Source organism: Chiloscyllium plagiosum, chromosome 31, assembly GCF_004010195.1.
Source record: "Chiloscyllium plagiosum isolate BGI_BamShark_2017 chromosome 31, ASM401019v2, whole genome shotgun sequence".
Taxonomy (NCBI): domain Eukaryota; kingdom Metazoa; phylum Chordata; class Chondrichthyes; order Orectolobiformes; family Hemiscylliidae; genus Chiloscyllium; species Chiloscyllium plagiosum.
In genome coordinates, this window is record NC_057740.1 from 41,599,270 (window position 1) to 41,627,250 (window position 27,981).

General features: G+C 45.8%; 1 protein-coding gene across 4 annotated transcripts in view; it reads left to right on the forward strand.

Moving 5' to 3' along the window:
- ano8b (anoctamin 8b) overlaps positions 1-27,981 on the forward strand; it is a 118,014-nt gene that overhangs the window by 82,397 nt on the left and 7,636 nt on the right. For 2 of the 4 annotated variants that reach the window (XM_043721500.1, XM_043721501.1), the window contains exons 11-14: positions 3,916-3,971; positions 16,008-16,082; positions 16,372-16,527; positions 24,662-25,375. In XM_043721500.1, coding sequence (XP_043577435.1) covers positions 3,916-3,971; positions 16,008-16,082; positions 16,372-16,527; positions 24,662-25,375 — 1,001 coding nt within the window. The remainder of the gene's footprint in view (positions 1-3,915; positions 3,972-16,007; positions 16,083-16,371; positions 16,528-24,661; positions 25,376-27,981) is intronic. The other 2 variants (XM_043721502.1, XM_043721503.1) reach the window with 1 other exon arrangement.

A 27,981-nucleotide genomic window follows, 5' to 3' on the forward strand; every position in this document is an offset into this window, starting at 1 on the left:
TTTGAGCATAAGAGGTATAGTTAGTGAGTTTGCAGATGACACCAAAATTAGAGATGTAGTGGACAGCAAAGAAGACTACCTCAGGTTACAACGGGATCTTGATCAGATGGGCCAATGGGCTGAGGAGTGGCAGATGGAGTTTAATTTAGATGAATGTGAGGTGCTGCATTTTGGGAAAGCATATCTTAGCAGGACTTATACACTTAATGGTAAGGTCCTGGGGAGTGTTGCTGAACAAACAGACCTTGGAGTGTGGGTTAATAGCTCCTTGAAAGTAGAGTCGCAGGTATATAGGATAGTGAAGCAGGCATTTGGTATGCTTTCCTTTATTGGTCAGAGTATTGAGTACAAGAGTTGGGAGGTCATGTTGCGATTGTACAGGATATTGGTTATGCCACTTTTCAAATATTGCATGCAATTACTGGTCTCCTTCCTATTGGAAAGATGTTGTGGAACTTGAAAGGGTTGAAAAAAGATTTACAAGGATGTTGCCAGGGTTGGAGGATTTGAGCTAGAGGGAGAGGCTGAACAGGCTGGGGCTGTTTTCCCTGGAGCATCAGAAGCTGAGGGATGATCTTATAGAGGTTTATAAAATCATGGATAGGATAAATAGACAAAGTCTTTTCCCTGGGATGGGGGAGTCCAGAACTAGAGGGCATAGTTATAGGATGAGAGGGGAAAGATATTAATGAGACCTAAGGGGCAACGTTTTCACTCAGAAGGTGGTATGTGTATGGAACGAGCTGCCAGAGGAAGTGGTGGAGGGTGGTACAATTGCAACATTTAAAAGGCATTTGGATGGGTATATGAATAGGAAGGGTTTAGAGGGATATGGGCCAAGTGCTGGCAAGTGGGACTAGATTGGGTTGGGATATCTGGTCGGCATGGATGTGTTGGACCGAATTCCTGATGAAGGGCTTTTGCCCGAAAGGTCGATTTTCCTGCTCCTCAGATGCTGCCTGACCTGCTGTGCTTTTCCAGCACCACTCTAATCTAGACTCTGGTTTCCAGATCTGCAGTCCTTGTTTTTACTGAGTTGGACCAAAGAGTCTGTTTCCATGCTGTACATCTTTATGACTCTATGGTAGCTCAGTTGTTAGCACTGCTGCCTCACAGTGCCAGGGACTAGATTCGATTCCAGCCTTGGCCGACTGTCTGTGTGGCATTTTCACATTCTCCCCATGTCTGTGTGGGTTTCCTCCCACTGTCCAAAGATGTGCAGGTTAGGTGAATTGGCTATGCTACATTGTCTATAGTGTTCAGGTATGTGTAGGTTAGCTGCATTAGTCAGGCGTAAATATAGGGAAATAGGCTTAGGTGGGTTACTCTTTGGAGGGTGGGTGTGGACATGTTGGGCTGAAGGGCCTGTTTCCACACTGTCAGGATTCTGAGTGTCATTGGAGCTGAACTTGTTCAGGCAAGTCACAAGAATTCCCTCACACACCTAGCTTGTGCCTTGTCGTTGGTGAACAAGTTTTGGAGACTCAGGAGGTGAGTTATTTGCCACAGTATTCCTTGCCTCCGAAATGCCCTTCTAGCCATTGCATTTATGTGGCAAGTCCAATTCAATTTCTGGTCAATGGTGAACTTGGCAGTGTGTGGGAACAGTTATATGGTGGGACTAATGAAGCTAGGTTTTGAGGGGAACGTGCAGGGAGTGGTGTTCCCAAATATCTGCTGCCCTTGTCCTTTCAGATGGAAGTAGATGGCAGCTACTGCTGAATGTCAGCTGGGTTCGTGCTCCCTGGTTCAGAAAAGTTAAAGAGAGTGTTAAAGAGAGGTGTCCAAAATTAGGAAGAGTTTTGACAGAGCAGTTGGATCAGTATTTTGGAAATGCAGCTGGATTTTTCTCAGGTTTTGAGTATCTCCGATCTTCAATTAAAATCCTTGCTCTCGAGTCACAAATCTTGCTACGGTGACACTATTTTTCCTGATGAAGGGTTTATGCATGAAATGTCGATTATCCTCAGATGCTGCCTGACCTGCTGTGCTTTTCTAGCACCACATTCTTGACTGTGGCACATTTTTAACCATATTAGGACAAACTTCCCCGGATCCAGGTTTAGTGGTAAAGTTGCTATTGTTGTACCAAACCATTGGGCTGCTCTCATTAACAAGAGAGAACTAGTGATGGTGATGACTGGAATCGAACCCATGCTGTTGCGTAAGCCTGCCTTGCAAACTAGTCAACTGACCTAACTAATACTAGTAAGTTAGATGGATATTTGTGGCGTTTGACAGTGGTCATGTGGCTACCATTAGACTGGCTTGTAATTAAATTCAGATTTCACCAGCGGCTGTGGTGGGATTTGAATCCTTTAAGCTGGGTTTTGGGTTAGGAGCCCAGTGACATTGCCACTATGTCTACACAATATTGCTATTGAGATTACATGACCAAACCAACAGTTCAAAAGTGGACATCCTTGAGACTCTTTATATTGTCAACTGCAGCTGATGTGTATTCTACTGCACACTGTGATTGCACAGTCAGACCTGGCTCTCAGTCTACTATGATCATCACACCGACATCACCTTCTAACCCGTATTTCTAACTCAAACCAGCCTTCCAGCTTTCCAGATTCCCACTTGGTTGAGTCTCACTTCCTCCTTTCTTGGTGGATGTTGAGGATTTTCAGGTTAAATTAGGGGCATAAACTCATAGATTAGCGTTTAGAAGTTTAAGGGCTGATCTGATCGAGGTGTTTGCAATGATTCAAGCAGCTGATGGAGTCAATTTGAAAGAAACTACTCTGGGGTTGTGGGAGCCCAGAATATGAGGCAAAACCTTAAGATCCAAGGCCAACCTTTCGGAGCGATGTCAGGAAGCATTTTCTTACACAGAGGTCACAGGGAATCTGGAACTCTTCCCCAAGAAGCGGGGGAGAGATTGTTGGATAAATGGAGTCATGACACACGTTAGCTAGGATCTAACGGGTGGAGAAACAGGCTGGAGAGGTTAAAGAAGTCTGCTCTCCTTCCCATATTACAGAGGACTGAAATACCTGCAGATCCATCTACCTGCTCCCAAAAAGCCGTTTCGAGAGGGACAGCTTTCATTGGTTCAGAAGAGTTTCGGTGATTCAGGGGAACACCCATAAGCACCAGTATGAAACCAGGTCAAGATCTACGAGTGTAGACTGGCATTGAACTGAATTCATACTGGGGTTGACACAAGACTGGCCAATCTGTTTATTGGAAAGTTGGCACCAGTAATTTTCATTACTGTTAGCAGACACAGATGATGTACAGAGACACTGTGGGGTTTATTAATCTCCTGTGTACGTTATGTTCAGTGTTTCATTTGTTTTTATTTTATTTTTAGATAGCGCCTATCCATCTTGACTGTCCATCTCACAGCTCCCAAACTCCATTCCCCACCCTCACAGCCTTCTCCCCACCCTGAAAACCCACTCTCATGATCCCTGCCTCCCACCAGCCCGAGAGCTGTTCCCCTACCCCCACTGACTCCATCCCACAATCCCCACCCTCCTGATACTCTGCAGCTCTTCAAACTGTGCAGTACCTCGCTATGCCTCGCCCCTCCAACCTGCTTGGGGTATTTCACCCCGGGGTATTTCATTTGCCCAGAGGGTGAAATGGAAGTACGCTCAGTCAGCATAGGGTCAACGCTGGTCACCACGGGCTCCATGCAATCTCATCACGGTCATTGGAGGGTCACCACGGGGTCAGCACAGGGTCATGGCAGGGTCACAATAGGGTCAGCAGTCGGTCTTTGCATGTCACCATGAGGACAGTGCAGGGTCAACGTGGGGTCAGCATTGAGGATGTCGGAAACCCATGGGTTTATACTTTGCCACAATTCCGATCAAACCTGCTTCTGATTGGTTCTGCACAATTCCAAAAGGTCAGTATTGCCATATCTCAGTCATGTTTCTCTCTATTTGCTTCTTACAGAGAATTATCGTTTACAGAGTGCCTACGAGAAACACCTCATCATTAAACTAGTTTTGGTAAGTGTTAACTCAGTTTAAACTGAGTCTTCAACTATTGTAGAACTATTTATGAATTAGAAGGGGACCATTCAGTCCATTGAGTCCTTACCAGCATCCCACGGAGTGATCCAGTTGGTGTCAATCCTCTGTACAGTGCCCATCACCCAACAACCTTGGTTCCTTGATGTGCTTATCCAATTTCCTTTGCAAATCATCGATTGTTTCCACAATCCTCATGGATGGAGTGCTGCAGATCCTTCTCACTCACTGTGTCAAAAAGATCTTCCTCACATCACTTCCTGCATCTCTTACCCTTATTAAACCCGTGATCCTAGTGCTTCAGAATTTGTCCTTATCAAAATCCCGGACAGGTCCAGCATATCTCCCCCATCTCCTTCATGGAAAACAGCCCCAGCGTTACCTAGTGAATGTTGTGAGCTCTGTATGGGGGTGGCAATGGCCTTGTGGTATTATCGGTGGGCTATTAATCCAAAGACCCAGGTAACATCCTGAGTTCGAACCCTGCCATGGCAGATGGTGGAATTGAGATTGTAATGATGACCAAAAAATCATTGTCTATTGCTGGGGGGAGCTAGGAAGTGAAAAAGAATTCCACCTGGTTTACTCAAGTTCTTTAGGAAAGGAAACTGCCATCTTTATCTGCTATCACCTACATGCTTCTCCAGACCCACAGCAATGTGGTTGCCTGTAACTGCCCTCAAATAGGAATGGACAATAAATGCTGGCCAAGCCAGTGACACCCACATCTTCTGAATGAATAAAAAACTCTTCTTCCATTCTGACTGGACTTGAAATAGAGTCATAGAGATGTACAGCATGGAAACAGACCCTTCAGTCCAACCATGCTGACCAGATATCCCAACCCAATCTAGTCCCACCTGCCAGCACCCAGCCCATATCCCTCCAAACCCTTCCTATTCATATACCCCATCCAAATGCCTATTAAATGTTGCAATTGTACCAGCTTCCAACCACTTCCTCTGGCAGCTCATTCCATACACGTACCACCCTCTGTGTATTGTCTATTTCTCTCCCCACAGATACTGCCAGACCTGCTGAGTTTCTCCGGCATTCTCTGTGATTGTTTGAGAACTCTGTTTTTATTATTGTCAACTAGGTAACCTGCTAATGAATCTCTGGCTGCAGTTTTAACCAAGGCCAAAGTTTAAACAAGCTTGACCAAACTTCCCAGCATGCTTTATTGTAGCTCACAACCATTTCCCTGCTGGCCACTGAACCAGTGGTAAATCTCCTCTGCACCCTTTCAAGAACCTTCACATCTTTCCTCAAATGTAGTGACCAAAATTGAATAGAAAGCTCTAATTGGGGCCTCTACTCTCTCAGGACATCCTACCAACTTCAAAAATCAATCCATGTGAACCCCTCCATTCCTCTGGCTCTGCACACTCAAATATTCTTCTTCCAAAATTCATCAGCTCACTCCTCCCTGTATTAAATTCTGATAGTTGTTGTAGGTAATTCAATCATTCTCATTGTTTGCCATTTCTCTGAGTTTGCTATTATTGCTAAATTTTGAAATTTATTCTAAGATTCCAGCCATTGATATAAAGCAAAGGAAGTAGTGATCTGAGCACTGAACCTTGATAAAAACCACTGCCTACCACCCTTCATTCTGAGAAACAGCCTCCAACTACAACTCAAAATCAGAGCATGCTGGAGAGATCCAGCAGGTTCAGCAGCATCTGTGGACAGAGAAAGCAGAGTTAATGTTTTGGGTCCAGTGATCCTTCTTCCGAACTGATGGTAGCTGGGAAAGGGTTGGTATTGATGCAAAAGATGCAGTGGGGGTGATATAACGAGTAACGTAAGTGGAGATAGAGCCCAAAGGGAGAGAAAAACAGTTGAATTAAAAAGGAATAGGTAAAGGTCAGCCTTGGAGAAATGAATAGCTGGTAATGAGGACGATTAGTGGCTGACAATGGGTTCTATGTGGTAGCAGCCCATGGGATGACAAGGCCTGGTGTGTTGGGTTGTGGTAAGGACATGGGAGAAAGTGCCCAAGCCCTAAACTGTTGAACTTGATATTTACTAAGTCCAGAAGGTTACAGAGTTCCCAAGCAGAAAGTGAGGTGTTGTTCTTGCAGCTCCTGGTGAGTTTAGCTGGAGACATGCAACACGTTTGAGACAGAGGCCTACCATAACTCACCGCATTCTAACTTAAGTCAATATTTAATCCAATTGCACAGTTGCCCCCTTTTCTGTAAGCCTCCACTTTAACAGCAATTTTTAAAGCAGTACTTTGACAGATGCTTTCTTAAAATCCATGGTGACAACTTCTACTGCATTCCTTTCACCTATCCCTTCCTCCTCTGTTACTGAATCAAAAATTCTAATTAGGTTAGATTAAACACAATCTGCCTTTTACTTATCTGTGCTGACAACCTAATTCATTCAAACAACTCAGAGTTCCTGAAAATATTTTCCCTAATTAATTATTACAAAACCTTACCCACTGTTCATGACAAATGAGTCCGAGTGTAATTGCTAGGATTGTCCTTACAGCCTTTTCTGAATAACAGTTTCACATTTCCAGTCCACTGGCCTCACCCCCATGTTTGAAGAATCTTAAAGACCTTCCACTATTGATTGGGTGGCACAGTGGTTCAATGGTAAGCAATGCTGCCTCATAGCACTAGGGATCTGGGTTTGACTGGCCTTGTGTGACCTCATTCCTGAAGAAGGGCTTATGCCCGAAACGTCGATTCTCCTGCTCCTCGGATGCTGCCTGGCCTGCTGTGTTTTTCCAGCACCACATTTTTCAACTCTGGTACTCCAGCATCTGCAGCCCTCACTTTCTCCTGGCCTTGTGTGACCGTCTGAGTGGAGTTTGCACATTCTCCCCGTGTCTGCGTGGGTTTCCTCTGCGTGCTCCAGTTTCCTCCCACAGTCCAAAGACGCGCAGGTTAGGTGGATTGGCTATGGGAAATTGTCCCTTAGTGTCCAGGGATATGCAGGCTAGGTGGAGTTACAGGGATAGGGTTGAGTCTGGGTAGGATGCTCTTCAGAGGGTCAGTGTGGACCCAATGGGCTGAATGGCCTGCTTCAACACTGTAGGGATTATTCTGTTGTATGCTTCAACTTTCTGTCTTAGACAGAGATGAAAGGCATCTGGACAAAGTGACTCATTTATCTTCAGTTTTACAATATCCTGGAGTCCTATTTTCACACCATTCATTAACTTTACTATTTTTGCTTTGGACAGTACTTTGTCAGACTTCTCTTCCTAAGAAAACACTGATACAAAGTACTCAAAGTACTCTTGTCTTGTCCTTTGCTTTTAAGCTTACGTCAACCTCTTTGTCACTAATAAGACCCAGTTTCCCTCTTACTGCCTGTTTACCTACCAATGCCAGTGTTTTATAAAGAAATCATTCATGGGATGTGGGTGTCACTAGCTGGGCCCAGTATTGCCCATCCCTAGTTGCCCCTTGAGAAAATGGGGTTGAGCTGCCTACTTGAACCATGTGGTTTAGGTAGACCCACAATGCCCTGAGGAGAGAGTTCCAGGATTCTGACCCAGCGACGGTGAAGGAACGGCGATATATTTCCAAGTCAGGATGGTGAGTGGCTTGTAGGAGAGCATGTAGAGGGTGGTGTTCCCATGTTTCTGCTGCCTTTGACTTTCTAGATGGAACTAGTCGTGGGTTTGGATGAGGAGGACTTTCTTCAGCCAGGTGGTGGTGAATCTGTGGAACTCATTGCCACAGAGGGCTGTGGAGGCCAAGTCAATGAGCATATTTAAGACAGAGATAAATAAGTTCATGATTAGTATGGGGGGGGAATCAAAGGTTACTGTGAGAAGGCAGGAGAATGAGGTTGAGAAACACAATAGCCGTGATTAAATAGTAGAGAAGGCTTGATGAGCTGAATGGCCTAATTTTACTCCTATGTCCTGTGGCTTTATGAAAGGTGCTGTCAAAGGAGCCTTGGTATATTTTTTATCGGTACAATTAGTAAGTTTGCAGATGACACCAAAATTGGAAGTGTAATGGACAGCAAAGGAGGTTACTTCAGATTACAACAGGATCTTAACCAGATGGGCCAATGGGCAGAGAGGTGGCAGATGGAGTTTAATTCAGATAAATGTGAGGTGCTGCATTTTGGGAACACAAATCAGAGCAGAACTTATACACTTAATGGTAAGGTCCTGGGGATTGATGCTGAACAAAAAGACTCTGGAGTGCAGGTTCATAGCTCCTTGAAAGTGTATTTGCAGGTAGATAGGATAGTGAAGAAGGTGTTTGGTATGCTTTCCTTTATTGGTCAGAGTATTGAGTACAGGAGTTGGGAGGTCATGTTGCGGCTGTACAAGACATTGGTTAGGCCACTGTTGGAATATTGCGTGCAAATCTGGTCTCCTTCCTATCGGATATATATTGTGGAACTTGAAAGGGTTCAGAAAAGATTTACAAGGATATTGCCAGCGTTGGAGGATTTGAGCTATAGGGAGAGGTTGAATGGTCTAGGGCTGTTTTCCCTGGAGCATCGGAGGCTAAGGGGTGTCCTTATAGAGGTTTATAAAATCATGAGGGGCATGGATAGGATATACAGACAAAGTCTCTTCCCTGGGGTTGGGGAGTCCAGAACTAGAGGACATAGGTTTAGGGTGAGAGGGGAAAGATATAAAATAGACCTAAGGGGCAAGTTTTTCACACAGAGGGTGGTACATGCATGGAATGAGTTGCCAGAGGAAGTGGTGGAGGCTGGTACAATTGCAACATTTAAAAGGCATCTGGATGGGTATATGAATAGGAATGGTTTAAAGGGATATGGGCCAGTTGCTGGCAGATGGGACTTTATTGGTTTGGATATCTGGTTGGCATGGACAAGTTGGACCGAACAGTGTGTTTCCATGCTGTACATCTCTATGACTGTATAACTCTATGTGCATCTTGTGGATGGTACACTGAGATTGTTGAGTTCCACTTTGTGTCACTGCCTTTCTATTCTCTCTTTGCCAGTCATTCTTTCCTCTTCACCTTTTCACTCAGCTTACTGCATTTATCCCAGTTCTTCCTTGTAGAATTCATCTGACATGTGCCTTATTGTTTCATCTTAATCTCTCTCTCTCTCTCTTGCCTCTCCCTTACCTTTTGACCTCGGAATGTGCCAGTCCTGTTCTCTTACAGTTTTTTCTGTCAGTTTCTGGTTCCACTGGATACACCTTACTCATCTCCTTGAAATGGGTCCTTTTTCAATTTGGGGGTGGTATAATGTTCCTGCTTCTCCTCCTTTACCAATGTAAATGTTATGATCACTCTTACCCAAATGCCTCCATAGACACTTGATCCATTTGACCCATCTAATTGACTTGCACCAGATCCAGTAAAGCCTCATTCAACAACTTACTGATCAAGGGCGTCCTCCCAAACATGTTTCAGAAACCTGAGTGTTCTTGAAAAAAGACACATTTTGTCAAATACTTTTGCCGTGTACTCATTAGAACAATTCATAAAAATCTCAATGTAAAGGGAAACAACATTTTATCCAGAATGAGAAGGGAGTTCTGATCAGTTTAAGGTGAACTCTGATAGAATCATTGCCTTGGCGAATCCACAAGTGAATGATGACTAACAGTAACTGCCAGGCTTTGTTTAAATATTAATCTGGGCAAGTTGACTCTGATTGTTCAAGACATTGCCCTGGGTAATGACTGGAGAATGTCTATTGCCTTTTTGGTTGACTTGAAACAAAAATGTGAAAGGTAAAGTCACCATTATCCCAGAAGACCATCGGGCTGTTTTCTCCTTAGACAGAAACAACAAGTGTTCAGTTTAACCTCGGGGTCATCTCATCTTCAGCAGTGTTCAAGTTCTGAACCACCAAATGATTATCCATTTCAGTCACTTCTCTTCCTTACCCGTTATCCCAGTGTCATCCCAATCAATTTTGAGGAATTAATGCCCCACAAAATCATAACCTTACCGTTTTTACACGGTATGTTCTACTCTGTCTCTCGTGCTCTGTTGCACTCTCTCTGACTCAGAATACACCCTTTGGTCTAACTCATCCATGCCGAACAGACATCCTAAACTGATCTAGTCCCATTCCTGTTGCTCTCTGTCTGTCTCACTCTCTCTCTTTCTTGCTGTCCCTTTCTTGTGCTCTCTCTCTCTTCCTTGCTCAATCACTCTGTTGCTCTCTTTCACTCTGTTGCTGTCTCTTTCTCTCTCACTTTCTCTCTCTCCATAGAATAGCCCCAATAGTATGATCCTCCTTTTGTCAGTTCTCCGCTCTGACTACATTGGCTCTGACCCTGTTCCCTCCAGGAAATCCTATCTTTCTAATGCTCCATTGCCATCCCTAATCCTCGTTGTTAGCCCTCAGCCCCCACTCCTGCTCCCCCACCCTTTTCAGCCTGGGAGCTGCCCCTCCCCAGGGCCCTGAGGCTAATATTAGTCCTTTAGTGGGAATCGCAAGACCAGGTTAGACACCTCAGTCCCCACCTCACAAAAAAAAAGCTGCTTCTGCTGAAGCTTTCCTGTTCCAGAAGCATTTCTCAAAGTTTTCCCTTCAGGTGCTGCTCCCTTGCAGATCCCTACATGGAACATGGAACAGTACAGCGCAGGAACAGGCCCTTCCGCCCATCGTGTTGTGCTGAACATAACGCCAAATTAAACTAATCCCTTCTGCCTGCCCTTGGTCCATATTCCTCCCTTGTATATCCATGTGCTTATCTAAAAGTCTCTTAAATGCCCCACTGTTCAGATTGGACCCCTCCTCCGGGGTATCTCTTCCATCCCTGCCCCGGCAGCATATTCCAGACTCCGACCACTCTCTGTAAAAAAACTTGTCCCTCACATCTCCTTTGAACTTTGCTCCTCTCACATTAAATGCATGTCCACTCATATCAGATGTTTCAACTCTGGGAAAATGATTCTGTCAACCCTATCTGTTCATCTCATAGTTTTATAGACTTCTATCAAGTCTCCCCTCAGCCTCCACTGCTCCAGAGAAAACAACCCGAGTTTTTCTAGCGTCTCTTCACAGCTCATACCCTCTAATCCAGGCAGCATCCTGGGAAACCTGTTCTGCACCCTCTCCAAAGCCTCCACATCCTTCCTGTAATGCAGTGACCAGAATTGAACACGATGCTCTAGGTGCGGCCTAACCAAAGTCTTATAAAGCTGCAGTGTGACATCCTGTCTCTCGTAGTCAATTCCCCAAACAATAAAAGCAAGCAAGCTATTTGGCTCCTTTACCACCCAACCTACTTTCAAGGCGCTATGGACTTGAACCCCAAGATCCCTCTGTACATCAATGCTGTTCAGAGTCCTGCCATTAACTGTATTCTTTTCCTTAACATTTAATCGCCCAAAGTGCAGCACCTCACACTTCTCCGGATTAAACTCCAGCTGCCATTTCTCCGCCCATATCTCCAACTAATCTATATCCTGTTGTATCCTTTGACAACCTTCTACACTATCCACAACTCCACCAATCTTTGTATCATTTGCCAACATCCATCTACATTTTCATCCAAGTCATTTACATGTATCACAAACCGAGGTCTCAGTACAGATCCCTGCAGGGCACCACCAGTCACGGACTTCCAGCCTGAAAAACACCCTTCCACCACTACCCTCTGCCTCCTATGGGAAAGCCAGTTCTGAATCCATGTGGCCAAGTCACCATGGATCCCATGCATCTTAATCTTCTGGATGAGCCTACCATGAGAGACCTTGTCGAAAGCCTTAGTAAAATCTCCTCCCTGACCTGTTCCCTCCCACATCATCCCCATCCCCCAACCCCCCCAAACCTTCAGACACCACAACCACCATCAACCTAATCCCAAAGGCAACTCCCCAGGACCTGAGCACAGAGAACCCCCTCAAGTCACAGGCCTCAGTCAATGATGGAGCCCCCCTCCCCACAAGCCCAGGGCCTGTTCAAAAGGAAAGTCTCTATTCCTCACTGTCATTCCCACTTCCCGGTGTGAAATGCAGATCTGCCCATCACCAGGAATTTGGATTGGCTGAGAGTCCGGTCTCGGCTTTCTGTCGTGCCAACACCCGGAGGAGGGGTCCACTCCTAGTCACCTTCCCCTGGGGGAGTCTGGGTCAAGCCTGATGCAGCTATAACCCCAGTGGAAGGTAGGTCAGAGAAGCTCTGGGGGAAAAGGGGGTGTGGGGACAGCAGAGGGATCAGGAAGAATTGGGTTGGGGGCACAGAAGCTATTGAGAGATTCCAGGTTTTAGAGCTGAAAGGTGAAAGGACACAGCCAGTCATTCTTGTGTCAGTTCCTTCATTGGTCAGAGTATTGAGTACAGGAGTTGGGAGGTCATATTGCGGCTGAACCGGACATTGGTTAGACCACTTTTGGAATATTGCGTGCAATTCTGGTCTCCCTCCTATTGGTAAGATGTTGTGAAACTTGAAAGGGTTCAGAAAATATTTACAAGGATGTTGCCAGGGTTGGAGGATTTGAGCTATAGAGAGAGGCTGAATAGGCTGGGGCTGCTTTCCCTGGAGCATCGATATAAAAGAGACTTAAGGGGCAACGTTTTCACGCAGAGGGTGGTACGTGTATGGAATGAGCTGCGAGAGGAAGTGGTGGAGGCTGGTACAATTGCAACATTTAAGAGGCATCTGGATGGGTATATGAATAGGAAGGGTTTGGAGGGATATGGGCCGGGTGCTGGCAGGTGGGAGTAGATGAGGTTAGGCTATCTGGTCAGAATGGACGAATTGGACTGAGCAGTGTGTTTCCGTGTTGTACACCTATGTACACAGCAGACTCTATGTCTGCTCGGCGTTAAATTTAGAAGCAATGATATTCGAGATTCAGTCAAGCACAACTGCAGCCCAGTAGTAGACTCTAATTCGAGCCTAGGTGCCTCCAACAGCCCATGGTGTCGCAGTTATCTCTCAGCTTCCCCCCTGCCCCCCCCCCCACCTCGCTGATTCAGCGATGTGCCTATACTTATGGAGCTGAAGATCCCTTTAACCTTTTGCCCAGCATGCTGTTGGGCCTGTGATAATGGTGCTATATCACAGTGTGGAGACATCTTGGTGTGTCCTTCCCTAGGGTTCACTGGGATGATCCCAGGTATGGAGGGATTGTTTTAAGAGCAAAGGTTAATCAGGTTGGGACTCTACTCACTGGAGTTTAGAAGAATGAGGTGATTTCATTGAAACATGTTTAAGGATTTTTAAGGGGCTTGACTGTAGATGCTGAGAGGATGCTTCCCCTCGTGGGGAGAGTCTAGGACCAGACGGCACAGATTCAGAATAAAGGGGGAGCAATTTCAGACTGAGATGAGGAGGAATTTCTTCTGAGAAGTTGAAAAATCATTGAAAGTCCTTGCCACAGAGAGCAGTAGGGGGCAGAGTCCTTGTGTATATTTAAGGCTGAGATAGATTCTTGTTCAATCAGGGAATCGGTGGTTATGGGGAAAGGGTGGGAAAGTGAATGTGAGGAATGTTGAATCAGCCATCATCTTATTGAATGGTGGAGCAGGCTCGAGGGGCCGAATGGCCTCCTCCTGCTCATACTTCTTATGGTCTTCTGGGTCAGAGCTACAACCACCTCATTTTGAGACACTCTGCCTCAGTCTTAACCTCATGATGCTATCCACTGGATGTGCACAGAACCATCTTCTCTCTGACTATATGGTGTATTTGTCACTGATTCACTCTTGATCCTGTGCTAAATCCTGTCTCTGGTCTTTGGCTCAAACTCACTGTGTGCGTAAGAGCCTCGCAGCCAGCAATCTTCACCCCAACACTCTCAGCTGGATCTGAACCTGGATTCAATTCTGTGAACTCTGCTTTCTTTCTGCAGATATACTGGACCTTTTGTGTCTCTGGTTGGCACAACACTATCCTGGTTAGTCTCCTACCTTCACCCTCTACAAACAATAGCTCATCCAAAACTCTGTCACCCTGTGTCCTGACTCACTCCACATCCTGTTACATTGAGAAATGGCCGGGCTGGTCACTTGCAGCAACAACTTGCATTTGTAGAGTGTCGTTAATGTTGTAAAACTACCCAATGCACCTTAAAAGAGAACTGTCAAACAAGGGTAGCCACATCGGAGATTTTAGGGCAGGTGATCAGGAATTGGTTTACATCATAGTTTTTTCAAAATGGACTCACGGGGTGAGGGCATCACTGGCTGGGCCCAGCATTAATTGCCCATCCCTAGTTGCCCCTTGAGAAGGTGGAGGTGAGCTGCCTTCTTGAACCACTGCAGCCCATGTTCTGTAGGTAGATGCCCGTAGTGTTAGGTGAAGGGGTAAATGTAGGGGGATGGGTCTGGGTGGGTTGCTGTTCGGAGGGTCAGTGTGGACTTGTTGGGCCGAAGGGCCTGTTTCCACACTGTAAGTAATCTAATCTAATCTTAGGGAGGGAATTCCATTATTCTGATCCATTGACAGTGAAGGAACAGCGATATATTTCCAAGTCAGGATGGTGGAGGACTTAGAGGGGAACTTGCAGGAGGTGCTGAAATACATGTATTACTGTTCAGTCACTGTCACGGGGTCAAAGTCCTGGAGTTGATACAGTCTTGGAGATTTTACAGCATGTAAAGAGGTCCTTTGATCCATCAAATATTCACTTGTTCTATTCCATTTCCCAGCACTTGGCCTGTAGCCTTTTGTACTGTGACATTTCAGGTGCTCATCTAAATACTTCTTAAATGTCTTCTGCCACCATTACAGACAGTGAGTTGCAGATCCCCACCACCCACTGAGTGAAAAGATGTTTCTTAAAATCCCCCCTAAACCTTCTACTCCTTACCTTAAAACTGTGCTCTTGGTTATTGACTCTACTAAGGGTTTGTCTTTATCTGCATCGTCGATGCCCTCAGAACTTTGTACACCTCAATCTGATTCCCCCTACTCCAAGCTGCCCCTGCTCAAGGGAAAACAACCCCAGCTTATCAGCTCTGTCTTCAAAACAGAATCACTCTAATCCTGGCGAAACTCCTCTCCAACCCCTCCAGTGCAATCACATCCTTCCTGTTGTGTGGTGACCAGAACTATACACAGTGTTGCAGCTATGGCATAACAAGTGTCTTATGTACAGCCCCATCAGAACTTCCCTGTTCTTATGTTCAATGCCTTGACCAATAAAGATCAAAAGTCACATGACACCAGGTTACAGTCCAACAGGTTTATTTGAAATCACTAGCTTTCAGAGTGCTGCCCCTTTGTGAAGTGAGCTTGTCCACCCCAGTTCAACCCCAGCACCTCCACATCTTGACTAATAAGGACGAGTATCCCTTGGCAACTCGCTTCCTAACAGCAGATTAAGGCAGAAAGTCATATTGTGGTGATGTCACTGGAGTAGGAACCAGAGGGCTATACCACTGCTCAAATCGCAGTGTGGCAACGACTGAAATGTAAATTCAGTTAATAAACATGGGATGTGAAGCCAGCATTAATGAGGTGACCATGGACTGTCATAAATAACAAGTGTCTGTAGGGGAGGAAATCTGCTATTGGTGTGTCCTGACATAAACTCTGGCTCTAGAAACCACTATTACATGTTATTATGCTGTTGCTTACTGTAAAAATAAATCTCTCTGGTTCACTAATGTCTTTTTTATGAAAAAGCAAAGGTGATGTGAGAAAAAGCTTTTTAGCCCAGCAAGTAGTTAGGGTATGGAAAGCACTGCCTGGAAATGGGTGAGGGCAGGTTCAACTGAGGTATTCAAGAGGGGGCCTTGGATGGTTAATTGGTGAGCAGGGATATGGGGAAAAGGCAGGAGGCTAACACTAGATAACAGAACCAACTCAGGAACGATAGGCCAAATGGCCTCCTTCTGTAACAACTGTGATTCTATGCTGGCTGTGACTGCAGACTCAATTGCAGTTAACTCTAAGCTGCTATTTGCAATGTTCCTCCTAAATCCCTCAGTTCCAGGACGGCTAACAATGGCTAGCTCCCGTGAGAAACAAAAACCAAACAACAACCGAAAACAACAACGTGAACAATAATCAGGGCGGTTTGATGTTAATTCTCAATATGGCTACCCTAATCCTACAATTTGTTTCTCTTCCCAGTTTCAGTTTGTAAATTCGTATCTTAGTCTTTTCTACATCGGATTCTACCTCAAAGACATGGAGCGCCTCAAAGAGGTAAGATCTCATTTCTCCCCCCCTCTTACTGCATAACCCCATTCTTCGATAAACTGGCCTTTTCTGTGCTGGGAGGGGCTGTCACAGGCAGAGATGTCTTTTGGGTTGGGGCTTGCAGTCACTGCAGCTTCTTTGCAAGTTCATCATTGCATTTGCAAACCCCCTCCCCCTGTCGCCTCTCTCAGCCACCTGCCTGAAGGCAGAGGTTGTGAGTCACAGCTGTGTGTCCAGTCTTCCTGCATTTCACTTGTCTTTTCATTTCTCTGTTTCTTTCCTCTCTCCTCCACAGATGTTGATAGTCTTCTCCCTTTCCAAAAGTCTTATCCGTCAGCTAAAAGATGCCCTTCTCCCGTACATTGTACTCAAAATCTATCTCCTCATCATCTTCAAACGAAACATGGTGTCCAGGGTCTTCATTGTCTGCTCTCGATGGTTTCAGTGCCAAGTACAAACAACCTTGGTCTGTTCGTGCATGCTTTGCAGTTTGGGGCACAGCACAGAGTTCAATCCAGGCAAAAACCCTTGGCTTCATTCTGGCAGAGAACCCTCCCCCAGATTATTAACTCACACTCATTTCTGAAGGGCAGGCTGTGATCAAACAATTCCAAACCTGCCTTAGATTCATCACACTTTTTTAAAAAACCTGTTCCTCAAAGATTACCCTTGCCAAAAAAAACCACCATTGAGAGGAACATCAAATAATTCCTCATGTAAACTGAAACAGATTATTTCAGAAGGCAGCGAATGTGATCTGAATCACATGAGGAAATAGATTCCCTTTCACGTTCATTATTTATACCAGAAGTTATAAAATTTAGTTTTCATTCACGCTTCATGTTTTTCCCTTGAAGATATGTGTGATTTAATCAGGATTCCCAGTTTGACAGCCAGCTCTTGCCATTCTCTTAGTTTTTTGGCATTTCTCCCAGAAACTGTAGAGTGAGGGTCAAAGGTGGGATAGGGCTTGTGGGTGGTACATGGTCAGTGTGTGTGTGGGACCCATACCCCAGTGAGAGTCTGTGTGTGTGTGGGACCCATACCCAAGTGAGAGTCAGTGTGTGTGTGGGAGCCCGTACCCAGTGAGAGTCAGTGTGTGTGTGGAGGAGTAGGGGGGAGGGTTAGCCTGTACCCCAGTGAGAGTCAGTGTGTGGGGGAGCCCATGCCCCAGTGACAGTGTGTGGGATTCTGTCTGAATTGATTGCAAAATGGGTTAGATGTGCAAAGAAAGAAGGTATTTAACCATTTTTTATCATTTCCAAACTCTGCTCATTCTGATCAATACATTATTGATTAATTACAGTCTGTTGTTTGAGATTGTACAGAAACCAGAGCTGGGTGTGTGGAATCAAGTCAGATTGTGAGTGTTAATCCATCCTGTACTCTTGTGTTAAACTTCACATTACAAAATACCTCCTTCCCATTCCTGCAGTGCCAAGCTTCCATTGAACAGCCAATGTGAGTGACTAATGCATCCCCTGCATCCCCCAGTACAGAGTTCTGTATCAGACAGGTTTATTTCCCCTATTTGTGTTCACTCAATCTCCCTGGAAGTGAGGGACCTGTCAGATTGAACCGCGTGGAACACTCCGAGGAGGAATGCTTGAATCTGCTAGCTTGCTGATCTGAAGGAAGAGAAGAGGAGAGAGGAGGAGCCAGCTGATTGTGTGGGAGCATGGAATGAATGAATTGATTGATACAGTGTCTGGGGCTGTTTTTGGAGAAGACTATATGGCATGCATAGCAAATCCAAACAAATGCAGCTTCAGATTTTTTACAAAAAAAGCAACTTTGCATCTTTTGAAAAGCCCAAGGGACCGTGTTGCATGTAAAAGGCTGCTCCAGGAATCCATTGTACTCTAACACTGAGCAGTAACTTTCGAAGATTGGTCTTTATTTCAGCTCTAACACTTTGGAGAGTGAGCTCGGCAAAGCATGAGCTGTTTGCTAGACCCATATGAAGCCACTGTGTGTGACTGAGTGAATTCTACATGAGGGACAGTGTCTAGCCATAATGCATGTGATAGGAGCATGTGTATTACTGATGCATATACACGGTTTGTCAATTATTAATGAAATCCTGGAGAACAGCTAGATCAGCACAGGTTTGGAAAGTTGGTAAAATCTCTCTCAGCAAGCTTCTGCATCCGATTGGTTAAGATGGCATGGGATCAAGCCCAACTCCAGCACGTAATTTCATTGGCTTTCCCATTGCAAGCCTGAGGGAGTGCTGCTTTGCCTGAGATACTGTCTTCAACGAGGAGTCATTAGTATGAAGCTCTGTCTGCCTTCTCTGATTGCTGTGGAAGATTGCAGAGACACATTGTTGGACAAGAGCAGGGAAGTTATTCGCAACATCCTTATCTCTCCTTAAACACCTGGAAACAGACTTTCCAGTCACTATCCCATCACTCCCTAATTCACAGAAGGAATTCTTTATAAAGGGATGTGGCTGTGTAAGGATTAGTTAATGATAGATGTGTGGCTAGTTGAGAATTAGTTAGCGATGGGTAAATGGCTGATTAAGAATTGGTTAGTGTTAGGGGTGCGACTGGGAAAGGATTAGTTAAGGGTATGTTTGCAGCTAGTATGGGCAGCAGTGTGTCTGGTTCAGGATTAGTTAGTGGTAGGGGTGTTTTTGGTTAAGGATGAGTGAAGGATGAGGGTGTGATTGGTTAAGGATTAATTTGCAATTAGTGAAGGATTAGTTAGTGGTGGGATGCAACTGATTAAAGATTAGATAAGGATAGGTGTGTGGCTGGTTAAGGATTAGTCAGTGGTAGGATAGCAGATAGTTAAAAATTGATTAATGGTAGAGGTGTGGCTGGTTGAGTTTAGTTAGTGGCAGGATTGCAGCTGATTAAAGATTAGTTAGGGCTAGATGCGGCTGGTTAAGGATTAGTGGTGGGTATGCAGCTAATTAAGAATTTGGTAAAGGTAGAGGTGTGGCTGGTTAAGGTTAGTTAGTAGTAGAGGTGTGGCTGGATGAGATTAGTTAGTACTAGGGATGTGGCTAGTTAAGATTAGTTAGTGGTAGGGTTGTAACTGGTTAAGGATTGTTTAGCGGTAAGGGTGTAGCTGGTTAAGAATTGATTAGTGACAGGTATTACTATTCATTAGCGGTAAACCATTTTGGAACTCCCTGATGATGTGAGAGGTGCAATGGGAAATAAAGGCAGGGGGAGGGGGGGGCATCTTGTTTCTCCCCTAACTGCAGCGATGCAAAAAACTCCTGATCATAGACGTGGAGAAGGAAACTTCCTTTTCAATTTGAGAAGCAAAGAGATACTGCAGAGGTATGGGGGAGATTCCCTCTGTGTGGGTAAGGCTCCCTCTGCATGGAGGAGGCTCACTTCACATAGGTAAGGCTTCCTCTGCATGGGGGAGCCTCCCTCTGTGTGGGTAAGGCTTCCTCTGTGTGGGGAGGCTCCCTCCATGTGAGTAAGTCATGATGAGCTGAATGGCCGATCCTATGGGGATGTATTGAGTAACCTGTCAGGGAGACTCTATATTCTCAATACCAGCTCGGAGAGTCTGTCCTGCCAGAGATTCCCAACACAAGGTCAAAGAAATGTTTGCTTGGAATCTTTATTTCTCAGCAGTTGGATGAGAACTGGCAGGGAATTCTTTATCCCTGCCATTCTGCCAAAGGCAATGGGAGATGATGCAAACGATCCCTTGCTTTTCGCTGACTTCAGCTGGTCTGTGCAATAACAGTTTTGTTGTTTCTGCTGCATTTGGATAGCTGCCAGTCGTCAGCCTCTGTACCCAGCCTGATACGAGCCTCAGTGTGTCAGTAAGCACCCACTGGTCAAGCTCCGAGATGTCTGTCCCTACCCAGCTGCGTCATTTCTCACCTTAACACCCACCCCAAGACTTGGCGAGCAACGTGAACTAAACCAATTAGCTGGGCATCACTTGCAGTAACGGGATCTTGCTGTGTTCAACTTGACCCTGTTGTGTTTCCGACATTGCAACAGTGATCCAGTTCCAACAGTGTCCCTCATTGTTTGTAAAACCCTTTGCAATACCCTGAGGTCATGAAAGGTGCTATATAAGTACAAATTCCCCCTCCCTCCCCACTTTTCACCCTGTGATTCCAGCATCTCCTTTCATTTATGTAGTGCCTACGCAGCCAGTGGAGTACTTTTTGATGTATAGTCACAGCCCTAATATAAGAACAGCCAGTTTGGGGATAGATTGGATATCCCTACACCCACCTCCCCCCTCCCCCCACTTCCAACCCCCACACCCCTAACCCTACAGATGCCTAGACCATGAACCTGAGACAATGGCTGCGCTGTAATGGAGCGGGAATCCAGAGATCTGAACTAAACATTGAGAACAAAACTTCAGTTCCCATCACAGCCATAGTGGAGTTTAAAACTAATTAAACAAATGTGAAATAAACCATTCTGTTGTGTGTAAGAGCACTCCTGGATTCAATAGGAAAAATAAATAATCCTGAAATTTAAAATAAAAAAACTAGACTCAATAATGAAGACTATTAAACTACTAGATGGTCCCAACAAACCGTCTGGTTACTAATGCCCCTTTCGGGTATGAAATGAGTCACATTCCCATCGCCAACCAGCCCTTAACCAGCCACCCCGTACTATTAATTCTTAACCAATCTCTCCCACTAACTAATGCTTAACCAGTCACAACCCTATTATTAACCAATGCTTAACCAGCTTTAAAAACATTTTTTCTTAATTCATGGGATGTGTGTGTCACTGGCTTAGGCCAGCATTTATTGCTGTGGGTCTGGAGTCACATATGTAGACCAGACCAGGTAAAGATGGCAGTTTCCTTCCCTAAAGGATATCAATATACCAGTTGGGTTTTTATGAAAATTTACCATTGATTCATGGTCATTATTGGACTCTTAATTCCAGACCTTTTTTATTGAATTAAAATTCAAATTGGGTCGCAGAACATTACCTGGGTCTCGGGATTAACAGTGCAGCGATAATACCCCTTCACTATACTGTTGCTACACCTGTATAACTAACTAATCATGAACCACCTTTACTCCCACCACAAATCCACCCTTAACCAGCCACACCACTACCACTAATTAATCCTTAACCAGCTGCACCTCTACCATTACTAATTCTTAACCATACTCTACCTCTAACCTGCTGTGGAGTGGCCCTTCTGATCTGTCACTCTGCACTATACTTACCTGTCCTGCTATCCAACCCCCATTAGCTATTCCCTACACTCCCACTGATGCCTGTCCCCCCACCACGGCCAGATCAGAGGGGCTATTCATTTGAGAGCAGGGGTGGGGTTAAAAGTCTCTGTGTTCTGTCACTGCAGCTTGGCCACAATGACTGGTCTCCTGCAGTCACGGCAGAGGTACTGAGTTTAGTCAGGCTGTAACAGGCACCGTCGCCCGGCCCCATGCCGAGCACAGCACTGCAGCTCAGGGCCAGCAGACTGCAGTGCAGCCGTTGATTGCCCTGAGTCAGCACAAACTGCACAGGAGACAGGCAAGATGGGAAGGCAAACACGCTTTCATGTGAATTCAGTCCTTACTCCAAACCAGAAATCCTGCAGCCTGGGGTCAGGGAGTAAGGGGAGGGCAAGGGTTAGGGAAGAGGGGGAGGTGAGAGGGAAGACAAGAGGAGAGGGGAGGTTGACGGTAGGGTGTTGGGAGGGGGAGGGAGGGGGGAGAGGTTGCAGCAACACTGAATGTTGCCATGCTTTTCCCTCTTGGTATTATGGATAATTTGTTTACTAAGTAAGAAATTGCCACTCTCTCTCTCCCACCTCCCACTTATTCCCTTCCTGGATTTACCTCCCCTCTTTGTTTATTCATTCATGGGAATGTGGGGGCTCAGTGGCTGGCCCGTTCCTAACTGCCCCCTTTGAGGGGGCCTGCCTTCTTCACTCACTGCAGTCTGTATGCTCTTCAGTCTCCCTGCACCCTCTCCCCTATCCGTCCCTCACTCCTTCCCCCACCTTCTCTTTGCCTCCTCCCTCACCTCCTCCTCTCCCCTACTCCCACCTCTCTGCTTCTCCTGATCTATTCTTAGTGCCATGTCCCACACGCTTTCTCTGACTCAACAGTTTTCTCAGTCAAAGTGTAGCACTGGAAAGGCACAGCAAGACAGGATAGTGAAGGCAGCGTTTGGTATGCTTTCCTTTATTGGTCAGAGTATTGAGTACAGGAGTTGGGAGGTCATGTTGCGGCTGTACAGGATATTGGTTAGGCCACTGTTGGAATATTGCGTGCAATTCTGGTCTCTCTCCTATCGGAAAGATTTTGTGAAACTTGAAAGGGTTCAGTAAAGATTTACAAGGATGTTGCCAGGGTTGGAGGATTTGAGCTTGAGGGAGAGGCTGAATAGGCTGGAACTGTTTTCCCTGGAACGTCGGAGGTTGAGGGGTGACCTTATAGATGTTTATAAAATCATGAGGGGCATGGATAGGGTAAATAGACAAGGTCTTTTCCCTGGGATGGGGGAGTCCAGAACTAGAGTTTAGGGTGAGAGGGAGAAATTTAAAAGAGACCTAAGGGGCAACATTTTCATGCAGAGGATGGTGCGTGTATGGAATGAGCTGCCAGAGGAAGTGGTGGAGGCTGGTATAATTACATTTAAAAGGCATTTGGATGGGTATATGAATGTGGAGGGTATAGGGGGATATGGGCCGGGTGCTGGCAAATGGGACTAGATTAGGTTAAGCTATCTGGTTGGCATGGATGAGTTGGACCGAAGGGTCTGTTTTAATGCTGTACGTCTCCATGACTCTGAGATTAGGCAGCATCCGAGGAGCAGGAGAATCGATGTTTCAGGCATCAGCCTTACACCAGGAATCCCAGAAGGGTTTATGCTTGAAACATCGATTCTCCTGCCCCTCGGATGCTGCCTAACCTGCTATGCTTTTCCAGCGCCACATTTTTTGGTTCTGGTCTCCAGCATCTGCAGTCCTCACCTTCTCCTGAACAGTTTTCTGAGCAAATGAGGGAAGTATTAGGATTTTACCCTGAGTTTGGGTCCATCCCCCTGGGTTCGGGTTCATGTTGAAACTGTAGACATTGTGGCCTTGAGCAGGTTTACAAAGACAGGGAAAGGTGAGGCAGTAATGGATTGATTTGCAAACCAGACTGACGCATAATGAATGATGTAAAAAAAAGTTTGACTTTCTGTCGCGCCATTCACAGCCTCAGATTATCTCATGGATTTACAGCCACTGACACACCTTTTAATGTTGTCAATGCAGCAATGTAAGAAACGTGACAGCCAATTTACACAGTAAGATCCCACAACACGGAGCCAATGGTCAGCTGATCTGAATAAAGAGGGAATGACAACAGGAGAGGCTGGTGAGATGCTGGCTTTAATATCTCCCCTCAATGATGAAACCTCAAACAGTTCAGCATTCCCTCAGTACCGTGCCGAGAGTGGGGTTTTGGATCCCTTGCACATACTGGAATATTTGACCGACTTTGAGATATTTCTAAACAAACAATCTGAAAATCAGAGAGCCATACTGATTCAGGAAGAGGCCAATTATATCTGCACTCAGCTATTGATATTTCCCAGGATTTACTCTTTATCCATGTGGATTACAGCATGGGTACAGTGGACAATTCCAACTAGGTTTGCTAAAGATGGCTCACACCAACGGAGAAATATTAATAATTGCAAAAATAATGATTGATATTACACTGCAACTGATGAATATTAATTGGGGATATAACAGAGATGAGTTAGGATGGGAGATATGATTGGCTCTGGGAGTGAGAGAATTAGCAGCAGGGCTGCCCAGAAAGCATCGATTAAATGTTATAAAGACAGCACCAGACTGCAGCAAATCCCTTCCCCCCCCCCCCCCAACACACACACAGACACTCACACTCGCGCACCCCCCCAGACACACACTCACACACTCCCCGACACACACAGACACTCCAATCGCACACAGACACAGACCACACACACACACTCACTACAGACACAGACTCTCACTCAGACAGACACATACTCACTCACAGACACACACACCCCAACCAAGGGAATGCAATAATGACATCAGCCCTTGCTCAAAGACTCACTTGTAGATTTACAAGATCTGCAGCATCACGCGATCATCAAAAGGCTAGGCACACAGAGAGAGGACAATTGTTTAGAAATATGCAGTTAAACACAGGACCAGAAACTGTGTCCCAGCACTGACTCTGTGTGTGTGTGTCTAAAACAGGGGACTGAGTGCCACACTGAGAGAGAAAAAGTATGTGTGGATGGGTGGGGGTGTGTGGGTGGGGAGGTGGGGGAGGGGAGGAGACTGAGCGTATATTAAACCTGTTTTTCTTTCTGGAACAATATCCATGGACATTGCAGATGATTGCATGGGGCTGAGTAAAAGATATGATATGCTGAGGGTTTGGGAAGTGGTGACTGATTCATCAAAGCAGTTTAAAAAGGCAGTTGGTTACTGCCTTATCATTCCTGGGCCCAGCCAGGGCACCTACATCCCACAAGTGAATACAAATAATATTGACAGCTGGTGTGTGTGAACAACTGCAGCGGTGTGATCTTTATCTTGTTTTTTTATCTTTCTGTTGACAGATGTTGGCTGCTCTGTTAATAACCAGGCAGATCATCCTGAATGTGAAGGAAGTTCTGCAGCCCCTGTTCTATGAGAAATACAAGCAGGGGCACCTCACTCTGCAGGTGACAGTCAGGATGCTGAGCAATTTGTTCAGGTACACACCGCGCCAGGTCAGCGAGAGTGCACGGGCACCAGGAGAAGACAGTGCGGAACAAGCAGACGCCAACTGGGGAGACGGGCACCAGGAGCAGGAGCGCAAGTGTGAGAACGGGGCTTGTGGTGCTCCTGAGGAAGAGGAGCAGCAGAACGAGGAGGAAGGAGACAAGGATAGTGTCCTGGACTGTGGCCTTCGCCTCTCCAAGAAAGTGAGCTTTGCCGGGAGTGGGCAGAAGGGGGTGAAGGAAGAGAGGAACTATGAGATGGAGGGTCTAATACAAGGTATGCTAATGGAGGAAGGCAGTCCAATCCTGGTGGAGCGAGGGGCTGAGGGAGGACTGGTGTTTGAACTGTGTGAGCATGATATGAAGATAGAGACTGATGATGGGGACGGTGGAGAGGATGGGAAGGAGCTGAGTGTGATGCTGAGACACAGGAGGAAGGAGAAGAACACAGAGCAAGGAGAGAACAGCGAGCCCCCCAGCAACAGACTCTCCTGGATGGACCCACCAGACGATTATGATGATGCTCCTCTGACCCAGGGAGAAATTGAGAGCTGTATGCAAAAATACGAGGTCAGTGCTGGTCAACAAATCGCATACTGTCCTGTTAAACCGCACACTATCCTGTTAAACCATACACTGTCCTGTTAAACTACACACCATCCTGTTAATTTGTACACTGTCCTGTTAAACTACACCCTGTCCTGTTAAACCGCACCCTGTCCTGTTAAACTACACACCCTCCTGTTAAATCACACACTGTCCCATTAAACTGCACACTGTCCTGTTAAACCACACACTGTCCTGCTAAACTACACACTGACCTGTTAAACTTCACCCCATCCTGCTAAACCGCACCCTGTCCTGCTGAACCACACCCTGTCCTGTTAAAGACACACAGTTTTGTTAAACCACCTGCAACAGACTCCCAAATCCTTCCATAAACTCACACTCTGCTGCCTTGTCCGATTTCCCACTATCTCCTGCCCAGGCCTCAGCTCCTTGCTACTGGTCTACATTGGCTCCGCAATGAGGAATGTCTCAGATTAAAACTGGTCTCTTTAATTTCAAAACCTTCACAGCCTCACCTTTTTCATCGTGTGAGGATCTCCCCCAGACTTGGACCCTGTTCCCCAGGATATATCTGCAATCCTCCAATTCTGACCTCGTGTTCATCCCCAATTTCAAATCCCCCCAAAACTTCCACCCAGCCTCTGGAATTTTAGGTACTGGATCACTGTCCCAGCTGGGATCAATGGATGGCACGGATTGGGAATGGAGAAGGGAGTGTGTGTGTCTGTCTGAATGGATGGCTCTGTGGTTCAGTACAGACTAACATTCTGCAGATTTCTTCTGAGCAGCAGAATGTGATTTGTATTTGAAATAATCACCAGACAGGGACAGAGGGAGTCTGAAGGGGTCAATGTCAAATGTTGGCTGACAGTAACACCTTGGAACATTATACTAAATTAAAGATGCTAGATCAATACAATTGGTTGTTGTTAGAACACTCAGGTTACATGCAGTGCTTGGATACTCAATCCCCCCCTATTTACACACACACGCGCACACACACTCTCGCACACAAACTCTCTTTCTCACACACGTACACACAGAGTCAATGCTGGGATGTTCAATTCCCCCCTGTTTTACACACATATACACACACACGTACACATTCTCTTTCATTTTCTCTTTCTCACACACACACTCTCATGCACACACATGGTCAGTACTGAGATACTCAATTGCCCCTGTTTTACACATGTATATATACACATACACGCACCTACATACACACATGCACACACACAGGCAGTGCTGAGATACTCAATCCCCTGTTTTACCTACACACACACACACACACACACACAGACATAGTGCTGGGCCACCTCAGTCCTATTGGAGAGATTGGGTTTAGTCATGGATCACTTTTGGTTGCTCCCTCTGCTGGTGTGAAGCTGTTCCCTCTCCTGTGATGATTTCAAATTCAAATCACGTTCTACTGCTCAGAGGAAATCTGCAGAACATCAGTCTGTATTGAACCACAGATCCATCCAGACAGACACACTCCAAGTCCATTCCCAAACCGTGCCATTCCACTGATCCCAGCTGGGACAACAGTCAGGACGATGGTCTCCAGTGGTGTCCTGCATATACTAGGCACTGCTAGTGGATCAGATCTTCATTTTCCCCCTTGTTTTGTCATTTCTGATTTGTTTGATCATTCTTCCAGTTTCTGAATTTTGTTCTCACCACCGAGCATTGAAAAGGGTGCATACCATCAATGCAGTGTGGGTGGGGAGATGGGGGCTGGTGGGGGGGGGTAGTCCTGCTCTGTCCCAGGTGCTGGGGTTTGGGTGGGACAGCCATGTGTAACCTGTCAGGTACTTCTTAAAGGTCCCACTGCCATTCTTTTAAAGCAGGGTACAGAGGCTGGGTGCTGATTCTCCCAGTGTTCGGGACATTATTTCTTGCTAACACCAGTACTGAAAGATGATCAGTCACTAGTGGGAATTTACTGGGAGCAAGTTGATTGTCGGATGTTCTGCATTACAACTGTCTTCGCACAAGTGCTTCTACGAAGGAGAGTGCTCCGTCTTGAGGCAGTGGAGAAGGTTTCAGAGGCTTGAGAGGATTCTTTTTTTGCAATCTTCTCCCAACCCCCTCACTTCCATTCTCCGTTCCCTGCCTTATCTCTCTTGGTCCCCTCCCTCTGTTTCTTTCCCTAGTTACCACTCTGTCCTCCCCACTCTCACCTTTATCCTGCTGACTATACCTCCCTGTATCTGCTCCTCCACACAACTCCCCTTCTTCCTCTCATCTGTTCTTTATGAAGACATGATGTCCTGATAAACTCACTGGCCTAGTCACCCAAAGGGCAATTGCTGTGGGGTTATGGGTTTAGGACCCACCACAGCAGTTGGTGAAATTTGAATTCACTAAAATCTAAATCTAATGGTGACCCTTGAAATCCTTTCTCTTGTGGTTTCCCCTAGTTTCACCTTTATTTTTATATTTCCCCCTTCCTTCTTGTCCCTTTCAGTCTCTATTTTCTCTCCCTCTGCCTCATGCTTTCAATCTTTAATCTTTTCTTGCCTTCTTTCAACCCTTCCCTCTCTCCATCCCCTTCAACATCTTTTCATCTCCTTTTCCCTCATTCTCTCCCACATTTCCCT